Source organism: Balaenoptera acutorostrata, chromosome 8 (genome assembly GCF_949987535.1).
Source record: "Balaenoptera acutorostrata chromosome 8, mBalAcu1.1, whole genome shotgun sequence".
Classification (NCBI taxonomy): Eukaryota; Metazoa; Chordata; class Mammalia; order Artiodactyla; family Balaenopteridae; genus Balaenoptera; species Balaenoptera acutorostrata.
The window spans coordinates 116023759-116045265 of NC_080071.1; the positions used below are offsets into that span (position 1 = coordinate 116023759).

Here is a 21507-nt window from a genome sequence, read left to right on the forward strand (position 1 = left end):
TCGTTCCTTTTTATGGCTGAGTAATATTCCATTGTATATATGTACCACAACTTCTTTATCCATTCGTCTGTTGATGGGCATTTAGGTTGCTTCCATGACCTGGCTATTGTAAATAGTGCTGCAATGAACATTGGGGTGCATGTGTCTTTTTTTTTTTTTTTTTTAATTTTTATTATTTATTTATTATGTTTATTTTTGGCTGTGTTGGGTCTTCGTTTTTTGTGTGTGTGTGTGTGTGAGGGCTTTCTCCAGTTGCGGCGAGTGGGGGCCACTCTTCATCGCGGTGCGCGGGCCTGTCACTATCGCGGCCTCTCTTGTTGCGGAGCAGAGGCTCCAGACGCTCAGGCTCAGTAGTTGTGGCTCACGGGCCCAGTTGCTCCGCGGCATGTGGGATCTTCCCAGACCAGGGCTCGAACCCGTGTCCCCTGCATTGGCAGGCAGATTCTCAACCACTGCGCCACCAGGGAAGCCCCGCATGTATCTTTTTGAATTATGGTTTTCTCTGGGTATATGCCCAGTAGTGGGATTGCTGGGTCATATGGTAATTCTATTTTTAGTATTCTAAAGAACCTCCATACTGTTCTCCGTAATGGCTGTATCAATTTATATTCCCACCAACAGTGCAAGAGGGTCCCCTTTTCTCCACACCCTCTCCAGCATTAGTTGTTTGTAGATTTTCTGATGATGCCCATTCTAACTGGTGTGAGGTGATAACCTCATTGTAGTTTTGATTTGCATTTCTCTAATAATTAGTGATGTTGAGCAGCTTTTCATGTGCTTCTTGGCCATCTGTATGTCTTCCTTGGAGAAATGTCTATTTAGGTCTTCTGCCCACTTTTGGATTGGGTTGTTTGTTTCTTTAATATTGAGCAGCATGAGCTGTTTATATATTTTGGAGATTAATCCTTTGTCCATTGATTCGTTTGCAAATATTTTCTCCCATTCTGAGGGTTGTCTTTTCGTCTTGTTTATGGTTTCCTTTGCTGTGCTAAAGCTTTGAAGTTTCATTAGGTCCCATTTGTTTATTTTTGTTTTTATTTCCATTACTCTAGGAGGTGGATCAAAAAAGATCTTGCTGTGATTTATGTCAAAGAGTGTTCTTCCTATGTTTTCCTCTAAGAGTTTTATAGTGTACAGTCTTACATTTAGGTCTCAAATCCATTTTGAGTTTATTTTTGTGTATGGTGTTAGGGAGTGTTCTAATTTCATTCTTTTACATGTAGCTGTCCAGTTTTCCCAGCACCACTTATTGAAGAGACTGTCTTTTCTCCATTGTATATCTTTGCCTCCTTTGTCATAGATTAGTTGACCATAGGTGCGTGGGTTTATCTCTGGGCTATCTTGTTTCATTGATCTATGTTTCTGTTTTTGTGCCAGTACCATACTGTCTTGATTACTGTAGCTTTATAGTATAGTCTGAAGTCAGAGAGTCTGATTCCTCCAGCTCCGTTTTCTTCCGTTAAGACTGCTTTGGCTATTCGGGGTCTTTTGTGTCTCCATACAAATTTTAAGATGATTTGTTCTAGCTCCGTAAAAAATGCCATTGGTAATTTGATAGGGATTGCATTGAATCTGTAGATTGCTTTGGGTAGTATAGTCATTTTCACAATATTGATTCTTCCAATCCAAGAACATGGTATATCTCTCCATCTGTTGGTATCATCTTTAATTTCTTTCATCAGTGTCTTATAGTTTTCTGCATACAGATCTTTTGTCTCCCTAGGTAGGTTTATCCCTAGGTATTTTATTCTTTTTGTTGCAATGGTAAATGGGAGTGTTACCATAATTTCTCTTTCAGATTTTTCATCATTAGTGTATAGGAATGCAAGAGATTTCTGTGCATTAATTTTGTATCCTGCAACTTTACCAAATTCATTGATTAGCTCTAGTAGTTTTCTGGTGGCAGTTTTAGGATTCTCTATGTATAGTATCATGTCATCTGCAAACAGTGACAGTTTTACTTATTCTTTTCCAATTCGTATTCCTTTTATTTCTTTTTCTTCTCTGATTGCCGTGGCTAGGACTTCCAAAACTATGTTGAATAACAGTGGTGAGAGTGGACATCCTTGTCTCGTTCCTGATCTTAGAGGAAATGCTTTCAGTTTTTCACCGTTGAGAATGATGTTTGCTGTGGGTTTGTCGTAAATGGCCTTTATTATGTTGAGGTAGGTTCCCCCTATGCCGACTTTCTGGAGAGTTTTTATCATAAATGGGTGTTGAATTTTGTCAAAAGCTTTTTCTGCATCTATTGAGATGATCATACGGTTTTTATTCTTCAATTTGTTAATACGGTGTATCACATTGATTGATTTGCGTATATTGAAGAATCCTTGCATCCCTGGGATAAATCCCACTTGATCGTGGTGTATGATCCTTTTAATGTGTTGTTGGATTCTGTTTGCTAGTATTTTGTTGAGGATTTTTGCATCTATATTCATCAGTGATGTTGTTCTGTAATTTTCTTTTTTTGTAGTATCTTTGTCTGGTTTTGGTATCAGGGTGATGGTGGCCTCATAGAATGAGTTTGGGAGTGGTCCTTCCTCTGCAATTTTTTGGAAGAGTTTGAGAAGGATGGGTGTTAGCTCTTCTCTAAATGTTTGATAGAATTCACCTGTGAAGCCATCTTGTCCTGGACTTTTGTTTGTTGGAAGATTTTTAATCACAGTTTCAATTTCATTACTTGTGATTGGTCTGTTCATATTTTCTGTTTCTTCCTGGTTCAGTCTTGGAAGGTTATACCTTTCTAAGAACTTGTCCATTTCTTTCAGGTTGTCCATATTATTGGCATAGAGTTGCTTGTAGTAGTGTCTTAGGAGGCTTTGTAGTTTTGCGGTGTCTGTTGTAAGTTCTCCTTTTTCATTTCTAATTTTATTGATTTGAGTCCTCTCCCTCTTTTCCTTGATGAGTCTGGCTAATGGCTTATCAATTTTGTTTATCTTCTCAAAGAGCCAGCTTTTAGTTTTATTGATCTTTGCTATTGTTTTCTTTGTTTCTATTTCATTTATCTCTGCTCTGATCTTTATGATTTCTTTCCTTCTGCTAACTTTGGGTTTTGTTTGTTCTTTTTTCTCTAGTTCCTTTAGGTGTAAGGTTAGATTGTTTATTTGAGATTTTTCTTGTTTCTTGAGGTAGGCTTGTATAGCTATAAACTTCCCTCTTAGAACTGCTTTTGCTGCATCCCATAGGTTTTGCGTCGTCGTGTTTTCATTGTTATTTGTTTCTAGGTATTTTTTGATTTCCTCTTTGATTTCTTCAGTGATCTCTTGGTTATTTAGTAACGTATTGTTTAGCCTCCATGTGTTTGTGTTTTTTATGTTTTTTTCCCTGTAATTCATTTCTAATCTCATAGCGTTGTGGTCAGAAAAGATGCTTGATATGATTTCAATTTTCTTAAATTTACTGAGTCTTGATTTGTGACCCAAGGTGTGATCTATGCTGAAGAATGTTCCATGCGCACTTCAGAAGAACGTGTAATCTGCTGTTTTTGGATGGAATGTCCTATATATATCAATTAAATCTATCTGGTCTATTGTGTCATTTAAAGCTTCTGTTTCCTTATTTATTTTCATTTTGGATGATCTGTCCATTGGTGTAAGTGAGGTGTTAAAGTCCCCCACTATTATTATGTTACTGTCGATTTCCTATTTTATAGCTGTTAGCAGTTGCCTTATGTATTGAGGTGCTCCTATGTTGGGTGCATATATATTTATAATTGTTATATCTTCTTCTTGGATTGATCCCTTGATGATTATGTAGTGTCCTTCCTTGTCTCTTGTAACATTCTTTATTTTAAAGTCTATTTTATCTGATATGAGTATAGCTACTCCAGCTTTCTTTTGATTTCCATTTGCATGGAATATCTTTTTCCATCCCCTCACTTTCAGTCTGTATGTGTCCCTAGGTCTTAAGTGGGTCTCTTGTAGACAGCATATATACGGGTCTTGTTTTTGTATCCATTCAGCAAGCCTGTGTCTCTTGGTTGGAGCATTTAATCCATTCACGTTTAAGGTAATTATCGATATGTATGTTTCTATGACCATTTTCTTAATTGTTTTGGGTTTGTTTTTGTAGGTCCTTTTCTTCTCTTGTGCTTCCCACTTAGAGAAGTTCCTTTAGCATTTGTTGTAGAGCTGGTTTGGTGGTGCTGAATTCTCTTAGCTTTTGCTTGTCTGTAAAGCTTTTGATTTCTCTGTCAAATCTGAATGAGATCCTTGCCAGGTAGAGTACTCTTGGTTGTAGCTTCTTCCCTTTCATCACTTTAAGTATATCATGCCACTCCCTTCTGGCTTGTAGAGTTTCTGCTGAGAAATCAGCTGTTAACCTTATGGGAATTCCCTTGTATGTTATTTGTCATTTTTCCCTTGCTGCTTTCAATAATTTTTCTTTGTCTTTAATTTTTGCCAATTTTATTACTGTGTCTTAGCATGTTTCTACTTGGGTTTATCCTGTATGGGACTCTCTGAGCTTCCTGGACTTGGGTGGCTATTTCCTTTCCCATGTTAGGGAAGTTTTCGACTATAATCTCTTCAAATATTTTCTCTCGTCCTTTCGCTCTCTCTTCTCCTTCTGGGACCCCTATAATGCGAATGTTGTTGCGTTTAATGTTGTCCCAGAGGTCTCTTAGGCTGTCTTCATTTCTTTTCATTTTTTTTCTTTAGTCTGTTCCGTTCCACAGCAGTGAATTCCACCATTGTGTCTTCCAGGTCACTTATCCGTTCTTCTGCCTCAGTTATTCTGCTATTGATTCCTTCTAGTGTAGTTTTCATTTCAGTTATTGTATTGTTCATCTCTGTTTGTTTGTTCTTTAATTCTTCTAGGTCTTTGTTAAACATTTCTTGCATCTTCTCGATCTTTGCCTCCATTCTTATTCCGAGGTCCTGGATCATCTTCACTACCATTATTCTGAATTCTTTTTCTGGAAGGTTGCCTATCTCCACTTCATTTAGTTGTTTTTCTATGGTTTTATCTTGTTCCTTCATCTGGTGTCTAGCCCTCTGCCTTTTCATCTTGTCTGTCTTTCTGTGAATGTGGTTTTTCTTCCACAGGCTGCAGGATTGTAGTTCTTCTTGCTTCTGCTGTCTGCCCTCTGGTGGATGAGGCTATCTAAGAGGCTTGATGGGTGGCTCTGGTGGTCGGTAGAGCTGACTGTTGCTGTGGTGGTCAGAGCTCAGTAAAAGTTTAATCCACTTGACTGTTGATCGGTGGGCATAGGTTCCCTCCCTGTTGGTTGTTTTGCCTGAGGCAACCCAACACTGGAGCCTACCTGGGCTCTTTGGTGGGGCTAATGACAGACTCTGGGAGGGCTCACGCCAAGGAGTACTTCCCAGAACTTCTGCTGCCAGTGTCCTTTTCCCACGGTGAAACAGAGCCACCCCTCGCCTCTGCAGGAGACGTTCCAACACTAGCAGGTAGGTCTGGTTCAGTCTCCCCCAGGGTCACTGCTCCTTCCGCTGGGTCCCGATGCACACACTATTTTGTGTGCGCCCTCCAAGAGTGGGGTCTCTGTTTCCCCCAGTCCTGTCAAAGTGTGATTCTCTATGAATTCCTCCTCCTGTTGCTGGACCCCCAGGTTGGGAAGCCTGACGTGGGGCTCAGAACCTTCACTCCAGTGGGTGGACTTCTGTGGTATAAGTGTTCGCCAGTCTGTGAGTCACCCACCCACCAGTTATGGGATTTGATTTTACTCTGATTGCATCCCTCCTACCGTCTCATTGTGGCTTCTCCTTTGTCTTTGGATGTGGGGTATCTTTTTTGGTGAGTTCCAGTGTCTTCCCGTCGATGATTGTTCAGCAGCTAGTTGTGATTCTGGTGTTCTCACAAGAGGGAGTGAGAGCACGTCCTTCTACTCTGCCATCTTGGTTCCTCCTCCTGTAAACTTTTTGATGATGGCCATTCTGACCAGTATGAGGTTGGTAAAAGGCAATATAATGATCTCAAGAATAAAATTAATAAACAGGAGTACTTTACCAAATAAATCAAAAATTTTAAAAGAAGAACTAAGCAGAAATTCTGGAATTAAAGAACTTGGTAAGTGAGAAGAAGAATGCATTAGAAATAGAGCAGATCAGATGGAAGACAGAATCAGTGAGCTGGAAAATAGAAAACTAGAAATGAATCAGGAGAGAGAAATCACTTTTTTAAATGTGAAAAAATCCTACGAGAGCTATCAGACTCCATTAGAAAAGCCAACAAAAGAATAAGGATATTCCAGAAAGATAAGAGAAGGGGAAGAGGGTGACAGTTTATTTAAGGAAATAAGAGCTGAGAACTTCCCAAACCTGGGAAAAGGAACTGGATATAGAAGTCTAGAAAACTAGTAGCTACCTGCACCTAAGGCTGGAAGCACACACACACACACACACACACACACACACACACACACACACACATGCTGGTGGTAAAAAAAACGGGGTGGTGGAAGAGTGGCAGGAGGTGTGTGCTTTGCACTTGCAGCTTTGGGTGTGCCCACGGCCCAGTAGGGGGATCCTCAAGTGGGAGGGTTGTAGAGGATTGTGGGTGGTTCTCTTGCCAGAATCCTGGGGCAGACAGCAATAGACACTTTTCTTCAGTTCTCTTTGTCTACTAACTACCTCCTTTTCCTTTCTCTCCTCCCAGTCACTGAGGTCTCTCCTCAGAGAGCAGCAGATCCCTCTAGCTGCAGGTGTGCAACAGGACAGATACCATTCACTGCTTCCATTCTTCACTCACTCTGCCAAAGAGGTTGTGCCACCCACCCCTGGACCTGCTGCTGCCTTCTGTGCTGCTGCTGGCTACACTGCAACTCCTCTTGCTCCACGGCTTCCTGCATGGTACAGTCCACCCACTTTTGGGTTCACAGATGGATGATCTCTTGGGTTTCCTGGTATGATGTGCAGAGGTACTCTTTTTTGGTTAGTTATAGATGTCTGATTAATTATAAATCAAAGGGGAGAGAATGCTGACATCACTCTCAGTAATAACTTTAAATGTAAGTGGATCAAACTCTTCAATCAAAAGATAGTGTCAGAAACAAACAAACAAACAAAATAATCCAACTAGATACTGTACTTTAGATCCAAAGACAGAAACAGGTTAAAAGTGAAAGGACCAAAAAAAAAAAAAAAGTGAAAGGACAGAAAAGGATACTCTGTGCAAACAGTAACCAAAGACAGCAGGGGCAGCTATAATAATATCAGACAAAATAGAATTATTTAAATCAAAAAAGGTTACAAAAGACAATGAAGGATATTATATATTAATAAAAGATTCAATAGAACAAGAAAATAAAACAATTATAAACATCATTAATGTATCTAATAACAGGACATCAAAATACGTAAAGCAAAAAAATGACAGAAGAAACAGACAGTTTTAAAATAATAGTTGGAAAATTCAATATCTCATTCTCCAGAATGGATAGAAAAGATAGGTAGAAGATAAGTACAAAAATAGAGGACTTATGATGGACTTCCCTCGTGGTGCAGTGGTTAAGAATCTGCCTGCCAATGCAGGGGACACAGGTTCAATCCCTGGTCTGGGAAGATCCCACATGCTGCGGAACAACTAAGCCTGCATGCCACAACTACCGAGCCTGCACTCTAGAGCCCACGCACCACAACTACTGAGCCCATGCACCACAACTACTGAAGCCTGCGTGCCCTAGAGCCTGTGTGCTGCAACTACTGAGCCCATATGCCTCAACTACTGAAGCCCACGCGCCCTAGAGCTTGTGTGCCACAACTACTGAGCCCACATGCCTCAACTACTGAAGCCTGTGCGCTCTAGGGCCTGCATGCTGCAACTACTGAAGCCCATGCAGCTAGAGCCTGTGCTTCACAATAAGAGAAGCCACTGCAGTGAGAAGCCTGTGCACGACAATGAAGAGTAGCCCCTGCTTGCCGCAACTAGAGAAAGCCCGCGTGCAGCAACAAAGACCCAATGCAGCCAAAAAAAAAAAAAAGACAAAGACTTGTTTTTTTTGTCAGGAGAAAGAAAACAATACAATAAACCAACTAGATCTAACGTAAATATACAGAACATTTTACCTAAAAATAACAGAATATACATACTTCTCAGGTGCACATGGGACATTCTCCAGGATAGATCATATATATACTAGGCTATAAATCAAGTCTTAATAGATTTTTTTAAAATTTATTTATTTTATTTATTTTCAATATCTGCAAATCAATCAGTGTGATACACCACATTAACAAACTGAACAATAAAAACCATATGATCATCTCAATAGATGCAGAAAAAGCTTTTGACAAAAATTCAGTGGAACTGGATAGGAAGCTCAGAAATAAACCCAGACACCTATGGTCAATGAGTCTGTGACAAAGGAGGTAGGAATATACAATGGAGAAAAGACAGTCTCTTCAATAAGTGGTGCTGGGAAAACTGGGCAGCTACATGTAAAAGAATGAAGTTAGGACACTCCCTAACACCATACACAAAAATAAACTCCAAATGGATTAAAGACTTAAATGTAAGACCAGACACTATAAAACTTTTAGAGGAAAACATAGGAAAAACACACTCTGACATAAACCACAACAAGGTCTTTTTTGACCCACCTCCTAGAGTAACAGAAATTAAAACAAAAATAAACAAATGGGACTTAATTAAACTTAAAAGCTTTTGCACAGCAAAGCAAACCATAAACAAAACAAAAAGACAACCCACAGAATGGGAGAAAATATTTGCAAACAAAGCAAACTACAAAGGGATTAATCTCCAAAATACACAAACAGCTCAAATAGCTCAATATTGAAAACGAAAACCAAAAAAAAAAAACCCAATCCAAAAATGGGCAGAAGACCTAAATACACATTTCTCCAAAGAAGATATACAGATTGCCAACAAACACATGAAAGGATGCTCAACATCACTAATCATTAGAGAAATGCAAATCAAAACTACAGTGAGGTATCACCTCACACCAGTCAGAATGGCCATCATCAAAAGGTCTACAAACAATAAATGCTGGAGAGTATGTGGAGAAAAGGAAACCCTCTTGCACTGTTGGTGGGAATGTAAATTGGTGCAGCCACTATGGAGAACAGTATGGAGGTTCCTTAAGAAACTAAAAATAGAATTACCATATGACCCAGCAATCCCACTACTGGCATATACCTGGAGAGAACCATAATTAGAAAAGATACATGCACCCCAATGTTTATTGCAGCACTATTTCCAATAGCCAAGACATGGAAACAAACTAAATGTCCACTGACAGAGAAATGGATAAAGAAGATGTGGTACATATATACAATGGAATATTACTGAGCCACAAAAAGGAACAAAATAATGCCATTTGCAACAACATGGATGGACCTAGAGATTATCATACTAAAGTAAGTCAGACAAAGACAAATATCATATGATATCACTCATATGTGGAATCTAATTTAAAAAATGATACAAATGAACTTATTTACAAAACAGACTTACAGATATTGAAAACAAATTTATGGTTACCAAAGGGGAAATGTGGTGGGGAGGGATAAATCAGGAGCTTGGGATTAACATACACACACTACTTACTCTACATAAGATAGATAAACAACAAGGACCTAGTGTACGGCACAGGGAATTCTACTCAATATTCTGTGAGCAACCTGTATAAGCAAAGAATCTGAAAAAGAATGAATATACGTATATGTATAACTGAATCCCTTTGCTGTACATCTGAAACTAACACAAAATTGTAAATCAACTATAATTCAATAAAATTTAAAAAAAATAAACCCATGAACCTATGGTCAATTAATCCATGACAAACAAGACAAGAATATACAGTGGAGAAAAGACAGTCTTTTCAATAAGTGGTGCTGGGAAAACTGGACAGCAACATGTAAAAGAAGAATGAAATTAGAACATTCTCTAACACCACACACAAAAATAAACTCAAAATGGATCAAAGACCTACATGTAAGGCCAGACACTATAAAACTCTTAGAGGAAAACATAGGCAGACCACTTTTTTACATAAATTGCAGCAATATCTTTTTTGATCCACTTCCTAGAGTAATAAAAATAAAAATAAACAAATAGGACCTAATTAAACTTAAAATCTTTTGCAAAGCAAAGGAAACCATAAATAAAAAGACAAGACAACCCTCAGAATGGGAGAAAATATTTGCAAATGAAACAACCAACACGGGATTAATCTCCAAAATATACAAACAGCTTATGCAGCTCAATATCTAAAAAACAAACAAACCAATCAAAAAAATGGGCAGAAGAATGATACCTCCACATTTGTTCTTTCTCAAGATTGATTTGGCTATTTGGGGTCATTTATGGTTCCATACAAATTTTACGATTTTTTTCTACTTGAAAATGTCATTGGAACTTTGATAGGGATTGCACTGAATCTGTAGATTACTTCGGGTGGTATGGATATTTTAACAATATTTATTTGTCTGATCCATGAATATGGAATTTTTTCCATTTGTTTGTGTTTTCTTCTTCAGTTGTTTCTTTCTCCAAAGACTTGTAGTTTCAGTGTACAAATCTTTCACCTTCTTGGTTAAATACATTCCTAACTACTTTAATTTTTTTGATGCTCTTACAGCATTTTTAACTGATTGGAATTTTGAAATCTGGCAAAGAGAGAAACCATCTTCATGGGTCATTCCATCTCAAACCATCATACAGTTCCTACATCTAAGAATTTTCTCCCTAGAATTACCACTTTAGTTTGATCTAAAGAGCAAGCTCCACTCAAATCTGACCTACTTAGACCAAAGCCTCACTTGCAGACACCTCATGCTGGAGGAAAAGCAGTGTGCTGGCTTCTCAGCTCTCAGCTGTGAGGAATCCTAGGTTACCCTGGCAATGAGGCAGAAAACTGCAAAAAGCCTGACCAGCAAAGCAGAAAGGAGGCCAAGGAAAGACCAACTAATTTATAAAATGAACGATACTATTTGATCTCATACAATGAAATACTGTAAACTTAATAAAAACTCCTTAAGGTTCATGATTGTATAATATTTATAAAAATAAGTCCTCTGTTGTAAAATACTAGCTACTAATTAAAACTAAAGAGTGCTCAAACTAATGTGGTTTACATCCAAACAGTATTTACAAACAGGCCTTTTGTGAATGTAGTTCTTCCTTGGCCCTGTATTTTGTGGAGTTCTGACTCTGCTCTCATGGTTCTGATGTACTGCAGGATTATGCCTTGGTTTTCTTTTACCATCACTCTTTTATTTTTACCCTTGCACTTTTTTTTAACATATATCTCCATCTGATCATGTTTCAGTATAAAGTGTTTTATCATCATCATTCCTTTTAAAAGAGGTTCCAGGAATACACTTTTAATAAAACAGGATTTTAAGAACAAAAAATGGTAACCAGGAGACAAAGGGTGCTTTGACAGTATGCCTACAGTATGCCTAGATTTATGCATTAAAACAAACTAATTAAAAAATGAAGTTTAAGTGGCATTTTATGTTTTCAGTTTTTAAACATTTTTAACAATTACTTTAGCCAGAACCCCTGAATTGTCCACAAACACCATGGGTCCAATTAGCTTATTTTCAAAAGCATCTTTTCAATAGACAATTGGCTAAGAAATAAAACAAAGAAGACAACATTCAAAATGTGTACCCCAATCCCATTTTGGCGGCATTTAGTGAACAAGAGTCTCTCTTGCATACTAAGCAGGCAGGTCACAATTGGCCCAGAAGTCCTAAATAATGATGATTTGCCTCCAAAATTTCCCTTATGGTTTTACAATGTTCCATTTAGACACACAGCAGCCCAGAACCAATACTAATCCAGCAGCATTTTTCAAGTAATTGAGAGTATATTTTTCAAAAACAATCTATGCATAATACTGTGATTAAGGTACAGTCAAAGGAATTGAAAGCTTAACAAAACCTTACCGAAACATAATTGAGAGTCTGCACAAAATCAAGAAGATCATAGAAATATTTAGTATTGTATCTCATTTTCTGTTAAGAACTTTCAAAAGCTATTGAACACAAAAAGCTTTAAACATGAAAAGGGAAGTTGAAGTCTTGATTTCTGTTCTGAAAATTTGCATTCCTAAAATATTACACTAGGGCTTCCCTGGTGGCGCAGTGGTTAAGAATCTGCCTGCCAACGCAGGGGACACGGGTTCGAGCCCTGGTCTGGGAAGATCCCACATGCCGCGGAGCAACTAAACCCATATGCCACAACTACTGAGCCTGTGCTCTAGAGCCTGTGAGCCACAACTACTGAGCCTGCGAGCCACAACTACTGAGCCTGTGAGCCACAACTACGAAAGCCCGTGTGCCTAGAGCCCGTGCTCCGCAACAAGAGAAGCCACCGCAATGAGAAGCCTGCGCACCGCAACAAAGAGCAGCCCCCACTCGCCACAACTAGAGAAAGCCTGCTTGCATTAACAAAGACCCAACGCAGTCAAAAAAATAAGATAAAATTTATAAAAAAAAAAAATTACACTAACATGAAAAATAATTTATGTTGAATTTTCCGCATACAAACCATACATCTTCTATTCATTTCTTTACTAAATATCGTGTGATGTCTGATCCATGCTTTGATGCTAGAGATTGTCTTCTCACCTGACTTCTTTCTTTGGCTTGTCTTGCAGTTCTCTAAAAGTTAAAAAAAAAAAAAATGCATGTGTACACATGTTAGAAAAAAAGTACTGGCTATAGAAACTCAAAAACTCTGTATTCTGTTAGTGTTAAAAAAATCTACATTATCACCACACTCATTTACCACTGCTTTGCCATTAGGGGGTTACTAAGCCACAAGCAGAGGACTCCAGTGGCTCTGAGGTCGTAGGTTCACTTAGGACCAGATGCTGAGGAGAAAACGCACAGCTTTGGGGGCTGTCTGTCTTGCTACCCAGTGAGATGGTAAATACCTCATTTGGGGACTAGGGGAGGCAGTGATTCCCCTCACCCACATGGCAATTTCCCAGAATGCAGTGTGTGCAGGGCCCACTCCTGTTCTCTGGGCTCTGAAGCCTTTCCCAACCCAATAGCCAAGCCAATGCAAAAACACAAAACGAGATAGAACAGAACTGGATTCTTCTGCTGCTCCCACAAATGAAGTTTTTCATAAGACTCTGAAAAAGTGATTACAGAAGGTGCAGCATTCTCCTTTGCTATATCTTCATTTTCTTATAGGTCTTGAATGTGCTAATAATTTGCACAGCTGAGAAATCAGATGACTTTTTTTCCCAGCTGAAGTCCATGTACGTGTGAAGTGATCCAGGTGGAAGGGGTAAGGAGAGAAAAAAAGTTAAAACTAAAAATAAATAAAAAGCCCTGCTTATGAGATGATCCCGTTTATGTAAATATTATGTTTGTGAACAAATTGAGGAATCTGAAATATTAAAAGGAGGCTAAGAAAGTGCTCATATGATATGAACACTGGCAAAGGATCTGAACAGTTCTCAAAAGTGTAGGACTTCCCTGGTGGTCCAGTGGTTAAGACTCCAGGCTTCCAACGCAGGGTACATGGGTTCGCTCCCTGGTCGGGGAACTAAGATCCCATATAGCGCATGGCACAGCCAAAAAATGAAAGAAAAAAAAGGGTGTAAATACAATTGATTAGCAGTTTTACAAACATCAGGGTCTTTTGTAAACACAATAATTCTTCTCTCACCACATTGGCAACAACAAGTGCAGTTAAACGGGCACTCCTGTTCACTGCTGGGGTGGAAGGAGCGTATATGAGCGTAGTCCTTTGGAAAACAGCTTGAAGAAAATTTATCTCCTACAGTCTCAAAAATATCTAAACACTTGACTCAGTGATTTTTACATCTGAGAATCTATCTTAAGGAACAACCTCAAAATGTAAAAAATTGTATACAAAAAAATGCGGTTGGCAGCATTGCGTATATGAACCAAAAAATGTAAACAACTTCAGTGTTCATTAGTATGGGGATGGCTGAATAAACCACAGCAGAAACGTATTCAATAGGACAATATGCAGCCATTTCAGATGATAAACACTGAATGCTTATCATGGGAATGGGAAAATGCTTAAGTGTTGCCATAATTAAAAAAAAAAAGTTGGATACAAAGTTGCATATTGAATGTGTGCTTCTTTCTAAGATTATATCTCAAGAGGCAGATCCTATGACCTTTTGCTGAACTGCCTGTTAAAAATTCATCCTAGTTGACAGACAATATTATGTCCTTCTTTTCCTCTCCTCTTAAGCAATAGGTAATTGTTCCAAGATGTACCAAGGTTAACAGGTTTCACATTTAGGTCAGAAGTGTAATGTTTGCATGTTGAACTGAGTTGGTCCTAGAGATAATTTATTAATGTTCTCAGATATTTCAGGACATATTTAGCTGCAGATGCAAACATATGTCACTGTCCCCATTTACTAAACTTCTAGTTTGAGGATCTGGATCTTTTCAAGACTATGCAATATGTAAGTTGTATTCATTTTCTTCTAGGTGGTGGTGAAAATTTCCTGGTCCTAGAATGAATAGAAAGGGAAGCAGTTTCTTTTTCATCTGTGACTGAGAACTTGCATAGGCCCCAAGAGAAAACTCAAGTGTTAAGTGATGAAAAGAAAATACATCTCGGATCCCAGACCAGGGATATAGATGCACGCACGTAACCTTCCACACCTGTATGCACAATTTTCAACTTGATATCTCAAGATGGAGTCAAATGTGTCTGCACTGACCTCTCTGTGACACACTGTGCAGAGGGTCTGCAGGTTGCCCAGGGAGCACTGTCCTCCTCCGCCAGACACTGGCTTGATGTGGTCCACCTGCCAGAAGTGCCCTTCCACTGGGTTTCTTATCATTTCATTAAGCTGCAATAAGAACACAGGATCAGCAATTTTCAACATACACTGTGGGAACTGTTGGGTCTGCATTGTGCAATCATGTTCACACAGCAGAATCACAGGGAAAAATACATTAGGATGGTTTTTTATAGCTTTTATTGTGAGTAGGAAAAACCCTCTAGGTTAGCAATTTGAAAGCAATAAAAAAATGTTTCTGAAAAAGGTTGTTTCCCCCCCCCCTTACCTAACCCATTTTGAAAAAATTACAAGCAAGTATAAAATACCAAGCCTTCTGACAGACTGGGAAAAATCAATTGCTTCTGCACCTTTGAGCTAGTTTACATAGTCACTAAAACAAAACTGAGAAAAAAATAAGAACAGATTAGAAATGAAAAACTTCTGAATATTACTGACTCAGACAGTCTTTTAATTGTTGACCTAAATGCATTTGTTACTATACCAATGACAGTTTAATATTAATAGTGATCACCCAGAACTTTTATGCTATTACCTGGGAACCTCCTAAGTTACACGGACTGGAATCAAATTTCTAGAACAAATCTCTGTAGCTTGCATATTTGGAATAAACAAAGATGTTCATTTAAAGCAGCCACTATTTAGGCCAGTCCGTATATGCATACTTCATATTTAACGAATGATAACCTATACATTCAAACGGGATGTATTTTAGCATTTTATCTGAGGTAGTAAAACCAGCTCACAACATAGCAGCGTAGAGTTGTTTAAATATCACAAAGACGAGTGTGAAGAAGATATTATAATATCTTCCTTGTTCCTTGGTCTTGAACAAGGAAGATGCTATAATCAGCTTCAAGGCTGCTGGCCATGGGAATGTGACATAGCTCTAAAGTGCTTTAGGAAAGTTGTCAGGCCCATGGATGGCTCAGGGACCTTAACAACAGTGTCTGGCCCAAGAGCAGCCCCAGGAAGCAGCAAACTGGAGCAGTAACCTTTGTCCACCTTAACTCTGTTACAGATGGACTGACTTTCTCTTCTATACTGAACTTCCCAACTTCTGTTAGAAGACATATAATGATTTTTATTTTTGAGGTTGACATTGTCAGAGGAGACTTCATATGGCAGTCTTGTGCATCAAGCAAATGGCATATTCTTAGGAAAAAAAATCCATTTTGGTTCTGTCTTTTGTAACCAATTCTTCTGTGCCAAGCAGTCTCCATCTGACAGATTCTGTAATCCAGAAGGTGCGTCTTTATTCTTCCCAGTAATTCGGAATCACTTGGGGCCAGTCTTCAACATCCTAAACTCACCTCCAGAAAGAATCACTCCCTCTCCCACTGGTCATTCCATCTGGGCCCTGTGGTGCTCCTTATTCTCTGAACGCTTCTCTTTTAGATGTATACTGTGTTACTTCTGCATTCTTGGACAGACTGCTTTCAAGATGTTCTTGAGTCATTCCATTGTGTGTCTTCCGGAAGCCTCCACATGGAGGCAGCAGCCAGTAACTGGAGTCTGGCTGACATCTCTGGGATGGGTGTGACATGTCCCTCACCAGCAACTGGAGTGAGTCTGGCTGACATCTCCGGGATGGGTGTGACATGACCCTCACCAGTTAGACCAAAGGATCTTTCAGGAACTCTGGATAACATTAGGGGAAGAGTGTATTTCCCTAACAAAGTCATGCTAATTAATCTTTGCAGAAATGCTTATTAATTCTGTCATGATTCAGCGATACAAGGTAAATAAAAATATAAGATTTTACTACCTGGCTGGAACTTATCCAATATTTTAGCAGACGGAGAGTGATTTTTTTCAAAACTAAGCTTACTACAAAATTACACATTTTGTTCTAGTTTGAAATTTAGTACTTATTAGATCACAACACTGGAAATCCAACTGAGTTTTGGGAGTCAAAGTAAATACTGAGAATAGTGTGCTAAGAATATTATTTTTGTCATGAATTACATTTTACAATGGGATAAACATAAGAAGTTTTCTTCTCATTGTAATGACTACATTTCGGGGGTTATCTGTTTACCCCTTGTCATTCAATATTAACACCATGAAAAGCGGAACAACCATACCATAAGTGCCTCTCAATGCAATGTACCATCTGTAGAGGTCTCTTCCCAAAATAATCTAGTCAGAATCTAATTAAACCTCTAGATCTTATAACCATTATTCAGGAAATCAGGGGGATAGAGAAACATGTCAGACAACATCATTAGGATACAGGGAGACAAATCCAGCATGTGGGAAATCCTAAAGGCAAATGTAACAATTTATGGTGTAAAAAAGGGAAGGGGTGATCTTAGAGATTAAATGGAACGTAAAAGGCATAATGACCAAATGCAATGTGTGGGTCATATTTTGATCCTAATTTGAAGAAAGCAATGGTAAAAAGACATTTCTGAGACAATATGGGAAACCAAACATGGACTTATTATAATTGTGGAATTATAATTGTGTTGGGTGTGATAATGGATATTGGGATATTTAAAAGAGAGACAGACCTATGATAAACCATAATGGAAAAGAATATTAAAAAAAGAATGTATATATATGTATAACTGAGTCACTTTGCTGTACAGTAGTAATTAACACATTGTAAATCAACTATACTTCAATTAAAAGAATAAATACATAAAAAATAAAAGAGAGAAAGAAAAAGGGGGGGAGGGAGAAAGAAAGTCTTTACCTGTGAGACATACATAATGAAAGTATTTAAGGGTGAAATGAAATGCTGTCTGGAATTTGGTTTAAAATAATTCCAGGAGAGAGAAAGAACTGAGGTGAGGGACAGATGAAGACGAATGGCAAAATGTTGACAACTGTTAAAGTTGGGTGATGGGTATGTGGGTTCATCATTCCCTCTACTTTTGTATATGTATTTGAAAATTCCCATATTAAAAAGTTTAAAAAAAAGAAAGTTAGTGAGTCAGTATTCATCACTCAGTGCAATGCTGCCTTCTATCAGTCACATGATTATAATTTACCTGTTCTAATGGGAGCTTTGAGGTCCAGGTAATATCCAGAAGATTCTTCCTCTGACTTTTAGGGGCATCTCTCAGATGTAAAAAGAGTTCTTGTGCATTCAGATTACATAGCTGACACACGCCATGTTCAATTTCAAATACTTTGGCTCGCAGGTAACTGTTATTAGATCGAATACAAAACTCCTCCTGACATTTCAGAGAGCAAAACCGTGAATCCCAAGAATTTGCTTTATGCTCTTGCTTACTTTGGCAAGTGGGTTGCTGACAGCGAAGGCAAAGTGGATTTCCTTCATTATCCACAGCTTGCAAATAGCCTTTGGATGTAGAAGGTTTCACAGCGAGATCAGCTTGGGCTGTGCCGGGATTTAGAAATGGGACACAAGCTCCATCTTCAAAAAATTCTCTAGAATGAGAAAAATATTGATTAGGTAACTGATGAAGGCTTACTCTATTCTATGTAATTTTTACTTCATTTAAAGGTCTTCAAAGTTTCTATACTGATAAACAGTAAACATGGGGCCCACAGATTTTGTGATTCAGTGTGGAAATGAAATAGCTATAGCCGGCACTCTCTAATCCACGGCAAGTAAAAGAAAGAATGTTGTGTACAAAAAAATAAATTTGCAAACAAATATGCTGCCTCTCTTGGGAACTTAGATGTCTTCAAGTTACACACTCAGACTCTCGAGAAGGAAAATGAGAAGTGAGAAAATGCTTCTTTAGGCTGGGAAAGGACAGGGTGATGGAAAACCTCAGCTAAAGTTAGCGGCTACCCTGCTCTCTAGATGTGTCAGGTCACACACCTCCTTAGGACCGAGAGGCCGTTACCAAGGCTTCCAGGAACACTCTCTTCCGGCCTCTGCTGGCCTTCAGGAAAAAGATCGTTCATATCCATTAAGTGACAGAGCCAGGGAGCTAACAGTGCTGATAGGAATTAGAACAGGAGACTTGCTAAATACGCACCTATGGGTAAACTCTGAGTCGACAGAATGAAAATTAGAGATGAAACATGGTAGGACATAAACTCCATTTGTTAGAATAAAAGGAAAAGGTACATTACTCAATTTTGTTGAAAAGTCCTACATGGGAATTACAATAGCTGCTTTGCTCATTTTCCATGGCTGTTTGTTAGAGTGTTAAAAGAAAAACTATTTATGATAGAACTCAAGATTGGGGGGCAGAGCCCAGATTTGACCTCAGCTCTCCTAGCATCTAGTGGCCTAGGGCAGGTCACTTGACCCACCTGGTCTCAGGATCCTTCTTTACCTCTAATTTCTAAGATGAGGGCATCAGGAGCCTCACAGGGTTGCTAGGAGGATAGAAGAGCTATTACATTGTGAAAGCTTTTTGTAACCTGTAAAGTGGCCACACAAAGGTAAAGTATTATTACAAAAATGAAAGCATAAATTTAAAGGAATAGTCTTAGTACTACTATGCCTGACAAGTAAAAAAAAAAAACCCTTACTTTGTAGAAGGGCCCCCTGGCCTGGACCCCTTTGTGATCAGACGGACATGGCCCCCATCATTCTTCACCTTGTCCATTGAGGCTACAGCAACATCTTCTTTGGTTATGTATCTAAAACAAATACATGTGAAGTAGATTTCCTCTCTCCTATAAGAGTTTCTCTATTTCATGTTTACATTTCTCCGTGTGAAAGCAATAGGAGAAAAAGCAAAATATGAGTCTATTCATTGTGCTAATACTTAAATTAGGGAGTGGAATTTTCTCCCTCTACATTGGTCTCCACATGTAGGAAACACATCTCTTTGTTCCAAATTAGTCTTCTCAAGATTTATTTTCCTAAGAAATTCAAGAGTCATTCAATATCCTTTGGACAAATTTTCACTTAGGGGAAAAAAGGCGTGGGTGTAGGAGTAAGAAATGATCAAATACATGCACCACTGACAGCTGTAAGTAAACTGCTTGCCAAGCTGTGCAGAAAATCTCTAACTGCATTTTTACCTCCCTATTGGTCTTCTCTTCAAGGCTCCTCACATCACCTTAATCAGTTATAATAGTGTATCAGTGTATTCGGATAAAGTGATTCTCTTTTTAGTTAACTAGGTTCAATCACATTGTCTGTAATCTTAAGGTTGTTTCCATTATTATCAGCTCATATAGAGTTTCTGGAATCTTCCACTGAAATAAAGCCACTCTTGATGTGGGATTCAGAACCTTATTACACAACACGATCAATACCACATAATGGTTTAGGGACTGGCAGGAAAGAGGAAAGTTACTCCAATTAAAGGTGACGGGGGAATTTAAGTAGGTGAAACGCAGTTACCCAATTAATTCCTTCTAATTAGCATGGCCTAGTTTCTCTAGTAGTTTACACCTATTGCAATTTTCTTTAAAAATTACTTTAAACATGCATTTTTTCATATTCTCAAATACTTCTTCATTTGGTAGCTTGACAATAAAATTAAAGTTAAATCACAATGGAATTGTGCAGTTACAGGTAAAATTTTAGAAATTTGCTTTTATGTTGTTGAAGTAGATTTAGTAATTAATAGATTTCCTCCTTTTTATAAAGTAGTTTATTAATTTTTTGATGAGGTGATACATGCACATATTTCACAATTTTAAAGGCATGCACTGCTTTATATGGTGAACAATGTTTCCCTTCCATTCCCATCCTTTTCTCCCCCCTTCCCCAAACTACCTCTGTTGCCAGTTTTCAATACATCCTTTTAGAAATAGTTCATTTTTTATGTGTATAGGTGTATAACTTTTATTTCTTTGTATTTTTATGGACATACAATTCACATACTATAAAATTTACCATTTTCAAGTTTACAATTCAGTGCATTTTAGTATATTCATAAGGCTGTACAACCTTCACCACTATCTAATTCCAGAACATTTTTATCACCCCAAAAAGAAACCCATAGTCATTAGCAGTCACTCCCCATTATACTTTTTATTTTTAAAAACAAATGGTAGCATAATATACACACTAATCTTCACCTTGCTCTTTTTACCTAAACATACATCTTGGAGATCTTTCCATATTAGCACACATAGAATTGCCCTATTTTTTTAAATGGTTGCATGTTATTTCATCATTTCGACAAACCATATGATGTATCTTACCAGTCTCTGATTAATGTCCATTTAGATTGTTCCAGTCTCTGCTATCACAAACAATGCTGTAATAAATATCCCCATCCCAAATATCCCTGTTTTTTCTACACAAGAAGTATCTGTAGAATAAATTCCCAGAAGTAGAATTGCTGGGTCAAAGATCTTGGGTACTTTAAATTTGGAAAGATTTTGACAAATTGTTCTCCTCTGGTTTTGTACAAATTTATACATCCACCAGCAATGGAGAGTCCCTGTTTCCTCACACTTTCACTAGCACAGGGCATATCAGTTAAAAACATCTTTGCTAATGGTGATAGGTATCTTGTTATAGCTTTACATTTGCATTTCTCCTGTTAAGAGGAAGGATGACTATCTTTTCACATGTTGGCATTTCTACTTGTGTGTCTTTCTTAAAGCAAAAAAAAGAATCACAGTGAATTCTTTAAGTATTTTTTAACTTGCCCTTTTAGCTCCTAAATTCCCTCCCCCCTCCTATCTTCAACCATTTCATTCCCTGGACAAAAGCACTTTGCTAAAGTATTCCAGCATATTCTAAAAGAACTCAAAAGCTTCTAGCTTTGATGGACAATGGGATATTAAGCCTTGCCTCAGGTATTATTCCATGTTTAAAAGCTTAGAAACTTAATTTAGTAACTTTAAAAGATGCTGAGAAATCTGGGACTTCC

The 21507-nt window shown here is 38.2% G+C and overlaps 1 protein-coding gene and 1 long non-coding RNA gene across 5 annotated transcripts in view; one reads left to right on the forward strand and one right to left on the reverse strand.

Moving 5' to 3' along the window:
- LOC130708748 (uncharacterized) overlaps positions 1 to 7945 on the forward strand; it is a 30639-nt gene extending 22694 nt beyond the window's left edge. The window contains exon 2 of the long non-coding RNA XR_009009117.1: positions 6616 to 7945. This is a non-coding gene — a long non-coding RNA (uncharacterized LOC130708748). The remainder of the gene's footprint in view (positions 1 to 6615) is intronic.
- A 1920-nt stretch (positions 7946 to 9865) lies between these two features.
- Positions 9866 to 21507, reverse strand: part of ZRANB3 (zinc finger RANBP2-type containing 3) — a 278621-nt gene continuing 266979 nt past the window's right edge. For 2 of the 4 annotated variants that reach the window (XM_057551839.1, XM_057551840.1), the window contains exons 19-22: positions 19199 to 19309; positions 17734 to 18136; positions 14654 to 14785; positions 9868 to 12593 (exon numbers count right to left, since the gene is read on the reverse strand). In XM_057551839.1, coding sequence (XP_057407822.1) covers positions 12495 to 12593; positions 14654 to 14785; positions 17734 to 18136; positions 19199 to 19309 — 745 coding nt within the window. In that variant the 3' untranslated portion in view covers positions 9868 to 12494. Of the gene's footprint in view, positions 12594 to 14653; positions 14786 to 17733; positions 18137 to 19198; positions 19310 to 21507 lie in introns of those variants that run through there. The other 2 variants (XM_057551841.1, XM_057551842.1) reach the window with 2 other exon arrangements.